The sequence below is a fragment of the Acipenser ruthenus genome, chromosome 27 (genome assembly GCF_902713425.1).
Source record: "Acipenser ruthenus chromosome 27, fAciRut3.2 maternal haplotype, whole genome shotgun sequence".
Classification (NCBI taxonomy): domain Eukaryota; kingdom Metazoa; phylum Chordata; class Actinopteri; order Acipenseriformes; family Acipenseridae; genus Acipenser; species Acipenser ruthenus.
Genome location: NC_081215.1, coordinates 20591311 through 20612861, shown reverse-complemented (window position 1 = coordinate 20612861; position 21551 = coordinate 20591311). Strand labels below are relative to the sequence as shown.

Sequence of the window (21551 nt, the reverse complement as noted above, 5' to 3'; positions counted from 1 at the left end):
GCATCTTATTTCAATTCAATAGTACAGTGACAAAAAACTCAGTTAACGGAATTTTGGATTATTTTGTAAACTTTCTTCAACACCTTATCACACTTTTGTTTTGTATATTTTGAGTTTCATCTGCCATACATGCTACCATCGCATGAGGGGAAAGTGCACCAGATTTATGAATGTCAATTAATGCCTTGTTACTTTAATGTATAAAATACATGTTAATTGATTTGTAAAAGTGTATTGTTCATAATCAAAGTGCAATAATATTTATGAGACGAGTATCAGTTTATTATAGTGTATAACATTATTAAAACAGCTATTTATCAAATTAATTACAAACTGCGATTATTCAATTATATATTTATTACAGAAAACTTAATTTTGGTGAAAAAAATGAACAACTTTTTGTTGCTATTACGTCTCACATCAGTTTTGCTTTCAACTCAAAAGAAAGTTTGTCCCCCTGCAGAACCCGTTGCACAGCGCCTTCATTCTCTCCAGTGCGAAAAGTTTTTGAAGTCTGTGAGACTTGGGAGAGAAGCAGTCGGCGAGTTTGGAACTAGTAAATTAAATTAATAAACTGGACAAGTGGAAAAATATTCAAGGTAATGTTATATATCAATTTAATTTGGAATATCTGTTTGTGTTTGGAACGATAGGAAATTCAGTGAAAGCAACTTCACTTGTTGCCATAGCAACAACGCACGCTGTAGACCGATGCATTACCTTTGCATCCAAATACCAAATATTGACAACAAGATACACTGTTTGTTATATGAAGTTGAAGCCAGACATGCTAGTTCTTTGATTTTTAAATTTTATTATATATGTATATTTTTTCAATGCAACTATATTGGGTTTATTTTTTGTTTTGAACCCATCAGTTCTACGAACCTCATACCTACCTATTATGTAAGTTTCTATAGTTTTTTTTTGTTTGTTTGGACACGAATATGCTTTTATTTTTTCCTAATATAATTAACCGACCAACAGTAAAATATACGTACTGTATAGTAGTTGATTTATTTTTGTACACGGTGCTAACTAAATTACAGTAAATCATATGTACGGTTGAGACTCTCAAGTTTCATATCATGTCCTTGTTTACGAAGCACCACATGGAAGTAGTTTATTTTAGTATTTCCTCATTTGACATATTAGAATATATAAATGCTGAATATGTTTCTGAACATGTTGCTGACAGTGATGGGCCACTGGCGATCTGTATCCATCCACGTGTAAATGACGCCACCACAAAAACGTTTATTTGATGTATACATCTCTACATACTATTTCAATTGTCAGATGATGTGATTTATTATGTGTTTCTATTAATATAATTGAGGGCTTTCCCCTCAATATCATGAACATTGTTTTCAGAACCAAAAAATGTTTCACATTTTCATGAACCGTTGGAAGTTATGTAGAAGAGGTGAAATGATAAAAGAGTCATCAGTTTCAAATTAACTCCAACACATGGGGCAAGAAAATACAATTTAAAATTGTTACAAGGTTACATTTTATCCGTGATTAAACCAATCTGGTGACACTATGAAGTGTCTACTACAGTTGGTCTATTATACTAATAGGCTACTTGAAACTCCTGCTGATTGCAGTGTTACTTAAAATATTGGCTACGTCATTATTGTCTGTTTAGGCTTCATCATTAAAACATGTTTGCCACTACATTTTTTTTGTGAATCAAAATGCGATGTTATGTTTTAATTCGGTTGCATTACATTAGTTATTGAGATCTTTAATCTCGGTTATAGGAAGCAACTTTAAAAAAAAAATGCTTGTGTGTCTAAATATTTTACAGGTGGCTAAATAGCTGGTATTTTCAAAATAGTTCTATAAGGTAACATCTTGAAAACTAAAACCTATGAAACACTAAAATACAAATGTAAATTCAAAACTAAACTGACTATAGCATATTTCAAGTTATCTTTGTAGGAAAATGAAATGAAAGTTGCTGTCTTGCTTTTGTTAATGGTTTGTTTCCTCTCCAGCACTGTTACTGTATGGTCCTCCCACTATTGAATCAAATACAGAGCCTCTCTGCTCTTTCTAAATCTGGTCTAAACATTTTTTGGCTTGTTTTAGCATGAGGTTCTGCCGGATGCACATTCTATAAAGAGTAAAACTACTTTTGTTTGATTTCAATTCATTGAATCCTTAATCTGGCAAACCCAATTGTCATAGACAACAGAGGGCCGCTCTCCATCTCTCTAGCCAAGCACTTGAGGGTTGTACACAATGTGTGTTCTCAAGCAGAACTTGTAGGCACTATCTCTTTTGGACTTACAGTAATTCCATCTCCATGGTACACTGTAAATGCAGTTCAGGGCCTCCTTTTGAGATTCAAAGTCAGCTTTACAGCATGTAGGCAACTCATGTTATCCCTGACCTGTTAGACATCCTGAACTTTTCAACCTGTGATTCATGGACAAACTACCCACAACCCAGTAGCAGAATAAGTACCATAGCTTTCATTTCCACTGTCTATTGGTTCTGCATTATGTATCCATCCATACTGCTAGGGACCCATATGGACCGTAATACAACAAGATGCAAAGAACTACTACTGTACAGTGATACTTGTGTTGAGGAAAAAAAAAAACACAAATATATCTTTGAATTATGCTGGCAAATCCGTGCAGCTTTTTCTATTTTTACTGAGGACTTTTCATTGCTAAGGTTTTTAAAGGTGATTGATATCACAATTAAGCCTGCAGTTTCTATAGTACTTTATATCCCTTCAACACATCTCTAAATGGTGGTACTGGATAGCTGTTGTTTATAGATTCTCATTGGGGAAAAGGCATTCAAGTTGTCAAAACACTAATAACTATCTATTGAAAAATGTGGCATTTTATACTACTGTGTATTACAGAATTAATGAAATTATTTGAAAAGCTAATACACACTCAAGTGGAACATTAGTCAAAGTTATTGAAATAATCACATACTGTGGTGCTGAAGTATGATTTCAGATACCATCTGTTTGTAGTGAGGTAGTTTTTTTTTTAAAATAGGCTTGTACTGTATAAGAGTAAAACTGTTTTCTTATCAGAATTTCAAGGCCTATACAATACTATATTATTTTCCTGTACTTAATGAATTGGGTCCATATGTTACATATTTTAACTAGAGTAATTGGATGTTCCACTAGGGTCCCTCTTTCTTTCTTTCTTTCTTTCTTTCTTTCTTTCTTTCTTTCTTTCTTTCTTTCTTTCTTTCTTTCTTTTTCTTCAAATCAATCCAAAACTACTGATACCATCTTTTGTTCTGCTAAACTAATTTTAGATTGCCACCTGGCCTTGTGGCTTCCACGACATACCGTCAAGGAGGGCTGTTCGAATTAAAGTTTGCTCACACCCTGTGTCCACTAACGCGTGGGTGTTCACATTCCCCAGTACGACATCAACCATACACGGGCCCTCCCGACCATTTCCCCATTTCTTACCTGTCTCAAGGTGACACGCAGCCACGTCGCACTTTATGGCCGCCGGGCAGTATCTGGCAATGTGTCCCGACTGCTGGCACCTGAAACAGACGGGTGGGGCAGAGGGTAAGGGCGGTACATATTTGCAGCGGGGCAGGGGGAACCATTCTATCCCAGCTGGGGGCCAACCTCTGCCTCCATTGTAAGGGGGCCGGATGGCTCGACGGGGCCGGTGATCTGATGGGCCTGGGTCTGGGGGAAGGGTTCGATGGCGGTCCTTTGGTAGCGGAGGGAGGGGGGCAGTCCAGCAAGGTGGTTCGGGCGGACACAAGGGAGTCCTCGAAATTCTCGGCTAATGCCATGGCCTGCTCCAGCGTAGTGGGGTTATGTCTGCGTACCCACGCCTGCGTCTCAGCCCCGACCATATGGCAAAATTGTTCCATCACAATGGCTTCCCCCATCTGAATCCCGGTTTTCTGGCTGGGGTTTAGCCATTGCGCCATGTGGTCGCATAATCGCTGGACTATCACCCTGGGCCGGGTGTTCGGTGGTCGCCGGAACTCCCGGAATCTGACTCGGTGAGTCTCCCCCGTGATATGGAGACGGCGGAGGATAGCCTGCTTCACGAGGTCATACTGGGCGGCATCCTCGTCAGTCATGGCCCGGTACGCTGCTTGTGCTTCCCCAACCAAGCGGGCCAAGTTGGCTCGCCCAGTACTCCCGGGGCCATGCTGCGGTGGTAGCCAACCGTTCAAAAGCTACGAGGTAGGCCTCCGGGTCATCCTCCGCCGTCATTTTCTGGGCCCGGGCCTTTGGGGCAACCAGCACAGGGCCCATCGCCGCCGACGTCATCCCCATCCCGACCCTCTCGATAAGAGCCGTGTACCGCTCCTCCCTCCTCCGTTTCTCAGCCTCCCTCCGGCTGTCCAACGCCTCCAGGATCGCCGACAAAGTGGTTGGGTCCATCCCACGATGACACCACGTGTGACCAGGATGGCGGAATGTGGTGTAAATAATGACCAAACCAGTCCAGGTTTCCTTAACAAGCCCTGGTTTTATTTCACGTCAAAACAAAGAGCCAGAGGGCACCAAAAAGTTAAGGACAATAAACAAAAGGGAAGCCGGGGTACACAGCAATGTGTAACCCGACAAAAAATAACAAGAACGAGGGGTTGCAGTCCCAAACAAGGAGAAACAAAATAAAAACAATCCGTCTCTTTCGTTCTGGGAAGGGAAAACAATGGGTAATAAATCCAGCACTTCCGGGTTCCCGCTCCTCCGGCGTATTCCCGGAGCGTCACGTTAGTGCTCTAAAATACACAAAAGACACGGGGTTAGCAGGTATGCACATCCACAACAACAACCCGCTTCCTTATTCCCCCTTCTCCCTCTTTAATTCCCTGCTCGTTTCTCTGTTTCTCTCACTCGCTGTCTCTCTCTCACTCACAGTACCTTGCCAGAAGGAACAGAAGCCTGGGCCACGCCCCCTTTTGTTCGCTCCGTCCCGTTCCCATTGGTCAGCGAGGGCAACCGCCGTTGACCAATGCGCGATTGCCACAGCGCTTCCCGTCTGAGTTGGTGACGTTGCGCACCGTGGTCCCACTCCCTTTCCAGGTGGCCGACTTCCACCTTTCCTGGGGATGTCTGCTCCTCCTCCCTAGCGCCCTCACCGGTCGGGAGGGAGATCTAAAACAAGAGTTCATTCTCTCTTTGTCACAAGGATGTGTTGTTCTTAATTTAATAATCAGTAAAACATTGACAGAACTTCTTATTAAAGAGCTTGAGTGCTGTTTGGACACCTTCCGTGCAAGAAATGGGAAGATTGAGGAATTATTATCTGATTTACTAAATTAAAACAAATGAAGCCACAGAGCTGTAAAACCCATAATGCCAAGCATTATTTGATAACTTTCATTTTGTTAGAGGTATGCTAATTTATTTATGTGTATGTGTGGGAGTACCAGTAAAGATATGTATTTTATGATAGACGAACCCACCACTGTTTAGATTGAGATACTGAAACTCATTTCAAGCGTTATGATGTACTGTAGTGTCTTATGGGCTGTTCCTTACAATACCTGCTCCAGGATTTAAACCAGATTCCTTTTTGTCCCTTTTTTTTCGGTAATGCCCTTTTAATTACAGAGAAAAGCACAGGAGAATTATGAGTTACAATATGTGTACTTGTAAAACCTTGTTTATTACTGTGTAATAACTTTTTCTATTATGGTTCTATGTTATCTGTTGTGCATTTTTGTAAAAAGCTACAATTTGAGGAACTCATTAAAAATAAAGACTTAACAGTAGATGATGATATAAAAATATATATCATCCTCATCTGTTCTGCATTTTAAGATGTGTGAAGTTAGTATATTTTGTTTTGGATTGGCAAATTAAAAACAATACCATTTACTACTGTAAAACTATGCTTAGCTATTACATGAGATGTATCTTGATGCAGAGGAAATCAGTATCATGAGTTAAGTACTATAGAGCTACAGTACATGTACAGTAGATGGAACATGTACAGGGCTCTTACATGATGAATAATGTGATTAATTGAGATACAGGAACACGTTCCACCATATCATATTAAAGCCTATTACCAAATAATCAGTCATTAGCAATCATGTTATCTTAGTACTAAAAAGTAGTTCAGTATGTCTCTTCATACATTATGTATGTGGACAGCCTGTCTCCCGGGTCTACTGGGAGTCTCAATAACACCCACCCTCCTCACGAAAGTTATAGGAAAGCTCATGGACTAATTTACAGTGTTTTTTATTGCTGTAAAAACCATACACAGAATGTAGAAGAAGACTACAAAAACATTGTAAGAAATATTGTACCGGGTCATATGTTTTAATGATGGGTGGGTTAGAAATAGTTTATGTACCCTACCGTGGAGGGTGGGTAAATCAGAACGAGACACGATGAAATCAAAGAACCTCAAAGTTCTTAAAAAAACAAAACAAAAAAAAGTACATAATGGATTTATTTGAAAACACACCCCTGTATAATTTCTGTGAAAAATAAGCCTTGCTGCGCAAAAAGATGCACTGTGTGGAATACCCATGGAAATGAGTGCAAGAGGCATGTAGAGGTGCTGTAAGTCCAGCAAACCTGACTATTGATAGTATACTGTAGCTTCAAGCTGTAACATTTCCTGTATAGTATATTGTGATATTACTGTAACTATTGCACCATGAGCGTAGTGTATTGTTATATCCATAGAGTACTGTTAATGTGTCAGTTCTCCTGTGTACAGTGAAAACAATCAGAAGGTTATGAGAATAAGCATTTATAACACAGGGAACCCTAGACAGTATAGAAAAGCAAGCAAAATAATCCTGATCTGTTTTAAAAGTTGATATGCTGCCTGTGTAATCTATGAAGGTGTGTCAAGCATTTCATCATCAAGCCTGGTTAATGCCTGACTGGTCTGCAAAACATAGAGTATGCATGCTTTGATACTGAAAGAGCTAGCCTCCAGTGCATGTAAAGTGGCCTTAGGAAAGCTGTTTTCAAATCCGCAAAAACACATTTTGTTAACATATTTCAACTCTGAGAGCATATTGAATTTTTTTAAACATCAGCGAGCATTAAAACACCTATTATTATGCATGGTTCATGCCAGATAATTATATTTAGCTGGGGCAGGTCACGGCAAGTTAATTTCTGCTTGTACGAGGCTTAAATAATATTATAAAAGAGTTTCAAGGCAAAGATGTGTTTTGCAGTTTTTTAAAAAGCCAACAAAAATGATTACTATTGCTCGGCCAATTCAGCGCTGCCCCCTGGGAGCTCCCGTCCTTGGTCAGCAAAGGAATAGCCTGGACTCGAACTCGCGACGTCCAGACTATAGGGCACATCCTGCACTCCACGTGAAGTGCCTTTACTGGATGCGCCACCCGGGAGCCCCCCCTAATATTGGTACTTCTGTTGAGTATTTCTTTGGCTTCTGATAAGTGTTTGTTGGGATGTATATTTTTCTGATGGTCTTAGATATTGAGTAAACTAATACAAATGCTTTCCAATTTGTCGAGACGCATCTCTTAGCAACAGCTTGAGACCTTTTGTAACAAGTGTTGTACGTGACATTCGTTCTGTGTTTTTCAGTATTTCCCCAAACATGGCAAGGCACTGTTTGTTAAACGTGTAGTTTGCTTAAGATTTTCTTAAACATAATGCTTCCTTTGTCTTCATCTGCTTTTCAATTTGAGCAAACAACAAATTAAATAGCTGCAAAGGTTATTAAAGCAACTTACAAAAGTGTTATAGAAACTAAATACAATATAGGACTGTTTGGTGTTCTGTATTTATAAATGTAACAGAAAAATAATAATTTTTAGTAGGATCATGATGAGAACTGTTTAATTTAATAGCAAGCAAAACTATACACGTACATGTACAATACACTTTGTACAGTATATTGTACATGTATTCTGATAGTCCTTTTAGCTGCTCTGGTTGGTTGTGCAGCATACTGTAGTGGTGCACAATCCGAATGTTTCCAGATGCAAGTGTTAAGACCTACAGTTACTGTATAATATTTGTGCTACATGTCAGAAAGTATCTTCAGTTAAGGTATCTTCAGTCAATGGCAGAGTTACAACACCTGAAACCGCCACTCAGTATCTCCTCCGGCCATGCTGATAAACACCTGCAGATGACATCCTATCACACTTGCAATATCCACAAGTACACAATTATTTATGATTGTTAGAGATTGTTAACTAACATCACAGCTTCCACTAGTGTTATCAGATTGTTGTGAAAGGTGAAATGGGTTTAAAGGGCCAGGGTATGTAGAGTCTATACTGGTACAAGGATTTATTTGAGAGCACTGTGGGTTGCAGTCTGGGGCCCTGTTCATACCCAGGCAGCTTGATACCATCCATTGTGTCTCAATGAAGCCTTACTTGTGGTAATGTTTGAGTTGGAATTGAGTCTGGCAAGTACACAGTAGAAATCAAAGGCAGACGTTTAACTGAAATAATCACACTGACCTTCTACAGACAGTATGGTATATTGTTAAACTACATTTTTGGTTATTATCAAACTTTAACCTTGCTGTACAGTGTTTTTTGTTTTTTTTATACGTGTGAATAAGAAACAGAGATTATTAAGGCTAAACTCAAAGGGAAATTAGCTGTCGGATTATTGATTATAACATCACAGTTTTAACGAATGACAACATTTAATCACAATCTTTTTATCTCCACTGGAGGTACAGCACAAAACTCTTGCTGTAGAATAAAAATCGCCCGCTGGTGGTAATTTAACAAAAGTAACACAGCCACAGTACAGTGCACCCCGTAAACACAAAGACTAGATACTAGGCCAATTTATGAAATGTGGCATATATGGAAACTAAACCAGAAGTCTTATTAAACTGTAGCATCTACAGTGATTGGAGCACTGCATTCATAGATGAATGATTTTTATGCCTGGCCCTGAAGAAGTTAAAATAATTTTTAATATAAGTACATTTGCTTTGTTGAGGTTATTTGATAGTTTTTCATAAGGAAATTGTAGTGCACTTCTACTTTGCAAAATGACAACAAACAAGGATTAATGCGTAGGCTGGATCCATACATTTCCAATTTCTGTAGCGCTGCCAGGCTTGTTTGTGGTCCCAAACCTTGCCCTCCATTAGTTTTATTACATATAAAAAAATTACAATGCTCTGGTCCTTCACTTTAATTAGCACTTAACAATTTAAATTGCAGGGAAAATAATGGAAGTAATAAAGTTAATATTCCATATGGCACAAAGCGTTGTTTACACTTCACTGTTGCTACATAGACAGACAGACAGACAGACAGCCAGCCAGTATCAGAGCCACGCACTGAAAATGGAACTATCGATAGCTGGGATTATCTTTGTGTGCCCAGACATCATTCCAGTGTCACATTTAATTTGTGTCGCCGCTGAAACACAGCCTCTCTTTTGCAGTCAAGGGAGACAATTGGTGCTTCCCTTTTTTGCAAACTACGGTATGTATAAATCACTAATGGGGTTTTGACAGTTTTGTTGCTGAAGTGAAAAATCTGAGGGATCGATTGCTGACATTCTATCTGCTATAATTACTTACTGCTAGGTGCTTAATGTTGTAAACCGATATCTGGAAAGCCAGAGGACATATAGTATGATGGAGTGTGCGTGGCTGTGAAATTGATCCATTTATTTTGCTTTAATTTGTTACCTAATCTACGATGGTGATATGGTCTGATGTTACTCAGTTTTCTATACAGTAGGATGATTGATTTCATGTTTTAGTTGCTTTTTGAAAGTGAAATTCACCTAAAGGAGAAAATGTAGCCCATATATCAGATTGGACAAGGTTTAACATGGTAAAATACATTTTTATGTTTTTTTATGGTTGTGCATATTCAATAAATAAAATCTTAAGTGAGCAGTACAGTGGTAGTACAGTATTTAAAATACTTTTAAATCAATATTTACTGTATTATGCAGGTTTAAGTGTTATCAGTCTCTTAGGAGTTTTCCAGGATTTATTTAATCTTTCATAGTGGCGTCCCATAATGGAACTTGCAGACATTTTGAAGTACTGTGCTTTGTTTCTCTTTAACTAATAACTCCTTTTTACATATTAAAATGTTTCTTTAAATAACTGAATATGTGAATTGTTAATGTAAGAACAAAGTACTGTAGTACAGTACAGTTAATCAAATTATTTCTCTTTCCACTTACTCAATAAAGGAACCCCCAGTAACTTTTAAAACAGCAGCAAGCTTTACCAGCAATGATGTGGAGCAACATGAGATCATTTTAAATTTGTAGTGACCCATACATATTTAAGGAGGCTGCAACTTTATTGCACTTGTTGAGTATAAACTCTTTACAATAGGTTTTTCATGTAAAAAAGTAGGCTATACCACTTTAAGAAAGTAAGCCCACTATTTAAATTGCTTTCTCATTAAAGCACAGAAGATGCCTATTCGGTTCACAGAGTAATGTAGTGGCCAGCAGGTTTTAAGGTAAAGAAAGGGGGACTATCCATGCCTGCTTTTCAGTATACATTGTAAAGCAGTGTGTGTTACTATTAGCAACAGAATGCCAGAGGGATAAACACAAGGATTAGAAGAGTGAAGAGTTCACTGTATAAATCTGGTACTACTGTATGCCACTGTTTACTTACAGAAATAAATGGCACAGCTACAGTGGGATGGCATCATTTAGCAGGGTAATATGAATTGTTATCTTTTCTGAACAAATAGCCCTAGATAAAAGACTGCTTCATTTTACCATGACACAGGAGCACTGCTGTGATTAGGACGTTCACAGATAATACTGTAGCTGTTCCACCCATTTGGTGTTTAGTTACGTATTATTTTAATAACCCATTCAACTTTGTTCCTTTTTAACAGTTGTATGTTTGTGTAATCTGATTAATTTTTAGTTTAAAACTTTTTTTTTTCTGGCAGGTTTTATGGTATTTGCAATTACCAGTATTGTTGTTGCTGAAGCCCTTTTTCTGAAGAACCATTGCAACTCACTGGCAGCAAAGCACATGAAGGTAAGGTGATTTGTCTAAGGCTACACTGTGATACACCCTAAGGATTTTGAGTCTTTGCACTAATACAAAACCACAGTAAGCAAACTACTGCAAAGGTTTGCAGACTATATTTTAAAACAAGCATTGATTTAACATGCCTGTACACTATGTGCACGTGTAGCACTGGTAGTGACTTGGATATTAGATTGAAAACTGAGGGTTACTTAATATTCAGTTTGTGTTAGACATCGTAAACGATCAATGTTTTGTTTACCCTCTTTATTAGAAGCAGTATGAAATTAAAAAAATAATAATAATAATTTGTCAAAGCCTGTTACTTTGTTGAGTGAATGTATTGAACTATGCTAGTACTCTTGCAGCAGATCAAGTACTTTTCCTTGCAGATTTTAAAAGCAGAAGGGAAAATGTTTTGATATGGAAAGATTTTTCTTTCTTCAGTTCTTTTAAAAACATTACAGGTAAGTCTGTATCCTACTTTAAGTAACAATATAACATATATAAGTACTGTCTTGCAGCACCGACCATCTCTGTTCTTTGTAGTACAGTAGAACACCTAATACCTGTAGATCCTATTTGAAATGAATCCTCATTTACATAGGTAGTGATTCAAGAATGACCCCCTTACAGTTGGGGCATCGAATTAACATTTATTATTAAACACACAGAAAGTGGAGAAGTGGGATTATAGAAATAGGATAGATACTGGGTATACAATTTCTGTTATCGCTGTGAATGTCATTGTAACTTTCTTAAATTTTCTTAAACTGTGAAAGCCTTCGTAAATACAGTTGGATATACAGTACTGGGATAGCCTCCCTCAGTGGTTATAGGGATATATACATTTGATTTGCATTTATTTGATCAATTTTCATAGTTGGGTTATAATATTTAATAATGATAGCATATGTATTAATTTGATTACATCATTCATGCAACGTCCAAAATAAACACCTTAGTTGTAAAAGACATCTGGATAAATCTTGTTTAAGCAGGTTTCCCACAAAGGGCTTATATAGCCATTCACCATTTGTTTACACAGACAAATTTATATATAGTTTCATACTAGACAACAGCATTACATTCAGCACTATTGAATGTATAATGCAATTAAAATTGAACATTAGGGCAGTCTCACTGGTGGCAAATTGAATTGCTTCTCATGTGGCTATAGATCTACAATGTGGTATTAAGCATGAAGAATTGAGGAATTTGTCATGTGCTGGTTGAGTTCACATGGCTAGACTGTTCTTACTTTTATCTCAGGCCCTTTAAAGAGCTGAACTGTGCAAGCGCTGGAGCTTCTACAGTAAACCGGCTACAAAGCTGGAATACACAGGCTGAAGTGTGGAAACGTGAAGCTGATTTCCTGCACCCATTAGCTGTGATTGAGGGTATTTTGATTTTCATACAGTCACAATAATTTTGATTAGCAAATAGATCTGAGGTAATTTAAATGACAGGCATGTTATTAAAGGGCTGCCTGTGATAAGATGATGTGCCAGAGTGGAGGGTAAAGACACTGTTTCCTTGTAAATAATTAATTGCTTTCTGTGTGGTAGATTCACTCTAGTGCTTTCAGTCAACACCTGTTAATTGCTTTACATTTAAGTTGGCTTTCATAGTGCTTTTCAGGTTGGCAAACTTGCACTTAGTAGCAGGTTTAATGTGTGTTGTGTAGGTGCCAGGGTTTAACTCCTGCCTGGTGAGATATGTAAGGGGCTTCAGAAACTACTAAAGTGGGTGAAGCAGGAAGCGGCGAAATGACTGGAAGAAGGTGCAGTATATGAAACTTTTCTGGAGCATGTCTGGATGTTGTGCCATTTGTTAGGTTAGATCTGTTGTATCTTGAGTCGTCAAATTGTGTATATTACTATATTTAATGAGATGTTCTGTTGGCTTATTTTATAGAATATTTCATTTTAAATGTAATTTATGTTGTCATAACAAAGTCAGACTGTATATAAAATGATTGAACTGATTAAACTGGTGATTGTTGGGTTGAAAATAGTGATTTGTTTTGTTTTGTTTCTTTTATTTAAAAAAAAAAAAGAAAGTTGGAAATAACCTTTGTTTTGAGTTTCCTTGAGTAATCAAGCTGAAAAAGTGTAACAAAAGTATCATAAAGTATTCACCTATATGCATAAAAACATTTGATTACATAACAATTACAAACAATTCACTCAACACCACTTTGCCAATGTATTACTGACTTCTTATCTGTGTTTAACAGTACATATGTCCTTGCATCAAAGATTTTATGGTGTGACATAACAGTCTTTTTAATATGACTGGTAAAATGTTAACAAGGAATAATACTATATGCCTATATACAAAGAAATAGGGTTTTAAAAGTAACTTGCTTTGAAACTGTGCTGACGTACAGTATGTTACACATTGCAGGGATCTGAGATCATTGAAGAACAAATAAAACTCAATGTTATACTGTATACAGTAAATCAAAGTTATATTCAGTACTGCTTATGCATGCAGTACTTTTTTGTTGCCAGGCATCCTTAATTATGACGTCTTTAACAGCTCTGTAATAAAAGATTAAGTTAAATAACACAAGCAGTACACTCTGCCAAGTGTTGGAAAGGGAGTTTTTCCTTTTGTGTCTTGTAATAATTTATATATGAACCGCATGGGTGAAACTTGTGTATGTTGATTCCTTATCGACAGGTTTATCAATATGGTGGCTTAATGTTTTCCTAGCTACCAATCCCTTAGCTACAGTGTTTGAACCAGGCAACGGCATGCTGCATTCATAGCATTTTAATTGTAAGGCTAGTTGCGGTTTACAGTACTCTAGATATATGTTTGTGTTTGGTGGTGTTTCAATGAGGATGCCACCCAGACTAAACTGTTACAAATATTAGTCTTATCCATTATACAGTGAGGGCTTGATTCTCACATATTTGAGTTTTTTCACAAATTTTAGGAACATACATTTTTATTGTCAAACAACTGTTGTATGTTAGAAATACAAATTAACAAATGATACAAGCCTGTATTGATTTCCAATATGTTAATCAGCTAATTAAGCATTTAGGTTTACTCAATTCTGTTCTGATAGAAATTACATATTGCCATAATATTGCCATAATAAGGGTCAACCCTCTCAATGTGTTTGTAGGTGTGGGTTTGCAAGGATACATTTAAAATGGGCAAGTAAGGGAAAGGAAAAGTTTAATACACTTTGGACGCAAAGTGGGCAAACATAACTTGCTAATAGTTTGGGAATCAAGCCCTAAGTGCATATGCAATAATACAACACATAACAATACAGTATAGTCAGTTACTCTATCACCAATGGGCAAAAAGCATTGAACCTCTTGTTTTAATACATGGTGACCCTTTAGGCAATAGTGGCCTTGAAATAAGTTTTTCAGTCTTGTTTTAGGCATATCCCAGAAATGCTTTTTTTTTTTGCAATTCCTAATGTTTAGATGCTGAAGGGAGAAGTTTCAGAAGCTGGCAAGAAAATGGCCTGCCAGTGGATTCGTTCAAACAGTGCAGAAAACAAGGTGCCACATACTAGGATGGAAGATGAAGCAGCTATCCAGGTATAAGACATCGTCAGTAGAGCCCCAAGCTGAATCAAAACACATTTCATGGATTGTCTTGACAACATGCAACCTCTTGTAGTCTTAATCATTACCATATAATGTGAAAATTATCTGCATGTGTCAATGCAGATTGGCATGGAATCTGTAACATGTTGAAAGTTCTTGCCCAGAAACTTTCATATTCCAAATCCTCAAACAAAAGTGTAGAGTGTTGCAGATTTATGTTAAAATATGGTGCTTGTAGCTTACATGAATCCTATTTCACTTTATAACACTGACATTCCATTTCAGCAAATCTACATATTTGCAAAGAAATTAGGTCAAGGCAGCTTTGGGGTAGTTTACGAGGCCACACATAAAGAAACTGGAAAGAAATGGGCAATTAAAAAAGTGAACAGAGAAAAGGTAATTACTTCCATACTTTTGTGAATAATACCTAAAAGAACAATTTTATATTCAGCGGATTGTCGTTTTTGTGTTAAAATACCAAACTTAAATGTTTCTTTGCCAAAGTGTTTACTCTTGTTACTAAATTGCATTTTAGTGGAAAAGAAATCTAAAGACAATTTTATTGAATGTTTCTTTAATATAAACAATGCCACGCTCCTGAATTGCTCTGATGCTTGTGTTCTTCAATGTAGGCAGGGAGCTCTGCTGTAAAGTTGCTGGAACGGGAAGTCAGCATATTAAAGCGTGTTAACCAAGAGCATATAATACACTTAGAGGAAGTGTTTGAAACACCAAAGGTGAGGGGTCTAAAATCAATTACATGTAATTAGTTGGTTAAAACATATGGAGAGGTTCAGGCTTTCTTTCTTTCTTTCTTTCTTTCTTTCTTTCTTTCTTTCTTTTATTTTTACCCTTTAAAATGCAAAATATGGTATTCTAAACATAGTTTTCTATATCACTTGTTGAAATGTAACTTTTCTCAGGAATTAAACGTAACTTTTCTCATCACTTTTAAAGTTGCTTTGAATTGATTAAGGGCCTGTTCACACTAGGGTTTTTTTCCGAACCGAACCGAACTGAAACCACCTCTTGAGTGGAGTTACTTTGCCTTGACTGCCACAACAGTCTGACATCTTTGGGGCGAAGCCTTTGCAGGTCTGCAGTGTAGAAAGAGCTAATAATATTAATAATAATCAATTTTCATTTTGAAGAGGCACAGCTGCCAAACTCTTTGGTATCCCTTTCCCCAAGTGATTATTATTTTTATTACACAGATTTTTATTTGTATAACCTTCTTTAAATTCTTCAAGGCCTGTGAAAGGTAAAGGCATGTGATGATTTACAGTTATTTTAATTTTAAGGTGTTTTGATTGTTAGTGATCTACCATACTTGTTAACAATATACAGGTATATATGTTTTAACATTATCTTTTATCTTGGGATCTAATTAAAATCAAGACACAGGTGTCTTATTGTAAAATTGGTGAAAAAGATACACACTATTTTAAGTCATGATTGGCTTTTATAATATATATATATATATATATATATATATATATATATATATATGTATGTATTATAAAAGCCTATGGATCTTTTTTTTTTAATTATGTTTCCAGCGGATGTACCTGGTGACAGAACTATGTGAGGGCGGAGAACTGAAAGAAATTCTTCAGAGAAATAAACGTTTCACAGAGAATGAGACCAGGCACATAATTTGCAGTTTAGCAACAGCTATTGCATATCTACACAAAAAAGGTAATGTTGTAATAGGAAGTCCTATTAAAAACTATTTTTGCTGTAGAAAATTATCTCTTTAAACAACAAAATACTACATAAGCATTGATCATTACATTCTGCGCATTCCTTTAGACAAATCTTGTGAGGTGTGAGTCAAATCGAGGCTTTTACTGTTTCAAAATCAAGTTCCATTATATAGCATTCTACCTTGTACAAATCTAGTCCAAGTAAATGTTTTTAAAATGTGGATTGTATCCTGATATGCACTGAATAGTTGCAGACAGAGGTTTTACAAACTGGGTTGAAACTAAAAACCTGGACTGGGATATCTCCCTAGGATAAGATTTGTAGAAGGCAGATTGATTAGGGATGATCTGGTCTCAAATCTCTGGACATTGAATGCAATATTGTGGAACAGAGTGTAGCAATTCCCATGCTACATAATGTGGGTGTAAGTCTCACCCACCTGTCCCTTTAATTAGGGTCAGTAGCCTGGCCAGGTCAAAACTTCATTTCCCTTAGTTCCTTGCAACCACCCTCTGTTCATCCTCTCTCCCCATTGGCTCATTCAGATTTCCACCCCTCCAATCTCAGAGCTCCTTAGTAGCCAGCACTTGTATTAAAGCTGGCTAATCAGGCCTGAGGGAGACTCCCTTTCTCAGAGGAATCCATTAAACTACAGCATTTTCTTTACTTAAATTTCAGTGAATCCATTACCAACCTTAGATAATTCCAGTGCATCCGTTCATTTTCTTTTGTCGCTGCGCTTTGTCTAAACTGCTCTTTTTGTTTTCACTGTTACTTGTTTAAGTTTAGCTGTTTTCTAGGTCTGTTTAGTGTTTGTTGTTTTATGTGTGACAGCCTCCATTTTTTCCTGATCCTCCTGATTTTTTCCAAACAACTGTTCACCATTCAACTCAACACTACTGGACAGTCTCAACAATTTCAACGTACTCAATGTTTTCAACCTTCTACAATCACCATCATTTTGGGACACTTTGCTGGACTGCCTTATTTGTGGGTGAGATCATTTCTTTTTCGTTTGGATTGTTTCTACTTTAATTTGATACTTTGTTTCCTGTATTTTTTTGTTATTTTGTTACTTTGTATGGATTTCAATTACCCTGCTATTACTGGACTTGTTGGGCCTACCTGTCATTCTCCCACCATCTTTTGTCTATCTGTGTGTGTTGTGTTTGTGAGTGTGGGTTTATTGGAGACCCTCCGGACACTACATTAATTTCTGTTTGGTGATACTGTTTAGCCTTCTGTTTGTCCCTACATACTTATCTGTACCATCTTATTTCTTACCTGTTACCTGCAATTATTTGAATTACTTTCTTATCATTATTCATTTCATTCATTTGTTCATTTTTTCATTTGTTGACATTATTGTTCACAATAATAAACCGATTGTTCTTGAAATTGACACCTCTGACGTCCCTGCTTTTGCTGTCTGTCACTCTTGCTGACTTATTTAGCTATAGGAATAGGGCCAGTAGTCTCTCCTTAGGGAGGACAGTGCAACTGCTTCTCAGTTGTGCAGAGTGATCGTTACAGAATTGGTGGCCCGTACGGGGACCCTTTGTGTCATTAAATTCATATCTAAATTCATCAGTTTAAATTGTTGGGAACTTAATGTCAGAAATGGAAGATCAGACCTTGACTTCGCTAAACTTCTCTGAGATTGGAGATAGACCCCATGTGACTATCAGAGAGCCTATCACAGAGAGGACCACCCGCATTAGTGACCTGTACATTACACAGGAAGGGGCAGATCTTTCTGGAGGCGATGATGATGAAGGGAACCTTACTGACAGTGTTGTGATAGGGCAATTGACTGAGTACTGTTCCCATCTCACTGACCGTGTTGAGCAACTGGAAACACAGCTGTCTGAGTTACAGGAGAGCAGCATTAATCGTGAACAGGTCCTGCGAGGTTACATTGAAGGACGCTTCGCAGATATGGAGAATCGAAGGCAAGAGGCCCTTGACGAAATGGATCTGGAAGTGGTGAAGTGCCTGAAACGCCGCGATGTGCTGTGGGGAGAAGAGCTGAAGAAACTCTTCAAAAAGACCAGCACCCCTCGTCTACCACTTTCTTTGCCGTCTCTCTCCTCTAGAAAGCAGTCTGCACCACAACAATTCTCCGTTGATGGTGGGTCTGCTGATTACCATGGCTCCAGAACTGAAGGAAGTCTTTCCCAAGCAAAGCTGCCCATTAAAATCAACTTCCCAGAGTTTGGCAGGGAGGCCAGCAGCGATGCCATTGACTTCCTGGACAAATGTGATGAATTCCTAGCGCTACGACCCATGACACCCTATGAGATCATGGCAACCATGTCCAGTGTGCTGAAAGGCTCAGCAAAGAGCTGGTGGTTTGCAGAGCGCAAGGGAATCCACTCCTGGGAACAGTTCAAGACTGTCTTCCATCAAGCCTTTCTGCCGTCTGACTTCCAGACCGAAGTGGAAGACCGACTCTGCTCCAGAGTCCAGCTGCCTGACGAGCGAATCCTTGACTTCGCCTATGACTATCGTGCCCTATGTCTGCGCTGGAAGCCAGACTTGGAGGAGTCTGAAGTGGTTCGACGGATTCTCAACAGCTGTAATCCCAAAATGGCAAGCTGTCTGAGGGGAACGGTGAAGACAGTGGCAGAACTGGTGCGCATCGGGACCCAGGTGGAGAGAGACAACGCTGCTCAGCGGGAATACTGGGTCAAGGCAAAATCCAGCAAAGCCGTTCAGGACAATAGGAGCCATAAAGGAGCTATGAAGAAGCCGGCAGAGGTCAGCATGGTGAGAAGCCAGGAGAAGAAAAATATAGTTCCTGCTGCAAGCCTGACTCTGCTGATCGTGGATGTGGGCGTTCGAGGGCTCCAAGGGCCTGCAGTCCTGGACACTGGGAGCACCTTCATTCTGATGAGAGAGAGTCTCTGGAGGAAGATCGCTCATCCAGGGGAAGAGCTGGAGTCTGCACAGGACCAGTATTTCATGCTGGCGGATGGACAGTCGCACCAGGCCAAAGGTCAAGTTCGCCTCACTTACCTTCTCCACGGAGAGATCTGGTTTCTAGGCACATATATCCTACAGGATCATCACCTGACGTTTCCCCTTGTTCTAGGCTTGGATTTCTTGGAGAAAACTCATACCCAGATTGACATTGTCAATAGGCAGTATGGTGTCAAACATCAGAAGGATTTCTCCTACCATCCTTTTTTGCCACGGTATGAGGGGGAAGCTTCCTGGGACAGGTCCTTATCGAGTGTCAGCCTCTACTTCCATACATCTTGCCAGCCACCTACCACCTCTGATCCAAAACCATGCCAACCGGCGAAGGTGACCATGACCATCACTTCAGCTGAACCATCTCCTGTCGAGCAACAACTCCAGAACCTCCAGCAAAAGTGGTCTTCAGTCTGCACTGATAAGTTGGGAATGACAACAGTCACCCGTCACTCCATCTCCACTGAGGACGAAGTCCCTGTTCGGGGTCGACTGTATAGAGCTTCTCCACTGAAGAAGGCTTTAATCAAGGAACACGTCCAAGACATGCTTCTGGACGGAGTTATAGAGCCATCTAACTCCCCATGGTCCTCTCCAGTGGTGCTCACAGAGAAGAAAGATGGTGGTTACAGGTTCTGTGTGGACTACAGAAAGCTGAATGCAAAGACTGTTTTTGATGCATATCCCATGCCCCTCATTCATGACATCCTGGAGTCCCTGAGTGGTGCTGCGGTATTCAGTTCCCTTGATCTACGCTCGGGTTACTGGCAAGTGGCGATGGACTCGGCAAGTAGAGCGAAGACTGCGTTTACCACACCCTTTGGTTTTTATCAATTTAATGTAATGCCATTTGGGTTAAAAAATGCTGCAGCCACTTTTCAACGGCTGATGGAGAGAGTGTTAGGAGACCTCCGAGGGAAGATCTGTTTCGTCTACATAGATGACATCATTGTCTATTCACCAAACTCCGCACAGCATCTTCAAGACCTCGAAGCTGTCTTCCACAAACTTCATCTGGCCCGTCTTACTCTCAATCTCAAAAAATGCCACTTCTTTAAACACACTCTCCATTTCCTTGGTCATGTGGTTTCAGGTGAGGGTGTAGCTGCTGATCCCCACAAGCTCCAAGCCATCCAGGAATATCCCATTCCTACCAACTTGAAGGAGGTTCAACGGTTCCTAGGTTTGGCAGGGTGGTACCACAAGTACATCCCCAGGTTTGCGGATATTGCTGCCCCACTTAACAACTTGAAAAAGAAAGATGTCCCCTGGAAATGGACAGGAGAGTGCCAGAAGAGTTTCAAACTCCTCCAAGAAGCTTTGATCAGTCCTCCAGTCCTCGCTCACCCGGACATCTACAAGACGTTCCGAGTCTTTACTGATGCCAGCGATGTAGGACTTGGAGCGGTTCTGACTCAGCTAGAAGGAGATGATGAGAAGGTAATAGCCTACGCCTCCAAATTACTGAGCTCTGCCGAAAAAAACTACTCCACATCTGAAAAGGAGTGTCTCGCTGTCGTGTGGGCAGTTGAAAAATGGCGGCATTATCTGGAGGGGATGGAGTTTGAGGTTGTCACTGACCACGCTGCACTCTCCTGGGCATTCAACAACCCAAAAACCTCTTCCAGACTGACCCGCTGGACTCTTCGCCTACAACAATTCACTTTTACCGTTATTTACAGGAAAGGTAGTCTGAATCTTGTACCTGATGCACTCTCTAGAGCTCCACTTGTACCACCTTCAACTCCTTCTGCGTCAGTGTGTGCTAGCAATGCCCCTGCGAGTAGCATGGATCTTCCCACCACCATGGACCAGATTGCGGCCGCTCAGTCCAAAGACCCAGCTATCTCTGACATCATCAATGACATTGCTTCCAATACTGCCAATGATAACCGCATCTCCTTCATCCAACAGCAGGGACTTGTGTATCGCCGGGTGCCCATTCCTAAACAAGGATTCCGATACCAGCTGGTAATTCCGGAACAGCTGACGGATTCCTTCCTCCACCACTACCATGACAACCCTTTGGGAGGTCACCTGGGCAGGATGAAGACTTTGTTGCGCATGTTGGAGGTTGCATGGTGGCCCTCCATCCGTAAAGATACATGGCACCACATAAAGGAGTGTCAAACCTGCCAGAAGTACAAACCGTCCAACACCAAACCTGCAGGTCAACTCCAGTCCACTACTGTGAAGGAGCCCGGAGAGATGCTGGGTCTGGACCTAATGGGACCTTTCCCAAGAAGTAAAAAAGGTAACACTTACATCCTGGTCATTGTTGATTACTTCACAAAGTGGGTTGAGCTGTTTC

General features: G+C 39.3%; 1 protein-coding gene across 5 annotated transcripts in view; it reads left to right on the top strand.

Annotated features, from left to right (window-relative positions):
• Window positions 1-480: 480 nt before the first annotated feature.
• LOC117432187 (serine/threonine-protein kinase 33-like) overlaps window positions 481-21551 on the top strand; it is a 31839-nt gene continuing 10768 nt past the window's right edge. For 2 of the 5 annotated variants that reach the window (XM_034053723.3, XM_059002316.1), the window contains exons 1-6: window positions 481-599; window positions 10891-10982; window positions 14429-14545; window positions 14840-14953; window positions 15190-15294; window positions 16117-16255. In XM_034053723.3, the coding sequence (XP_033909614.2) occupies window positions 10896-10982; window positions 14429-14545; window positions 14840-14953; window positions 15190-15294; window positions 16117-16255 (562 nt within the window). In that variant the 5' untranslated portion in view covers window positions 481-599; window positions 10891-10895. Of the gene's footprint in view, window positions 600-10588; window positions 10650-10890; window positions 10983-11365; window positions 11441-14428; window positions 14546-14839; window positions 14954-15189; window positions 15295-16116; window positions 16256-21551 lie in introns of those variants that run through there. The other 3 variants (XM_034053726.3, XM_059002315.1, XM_034053730.3) reach the window with 3 other exon arrangements.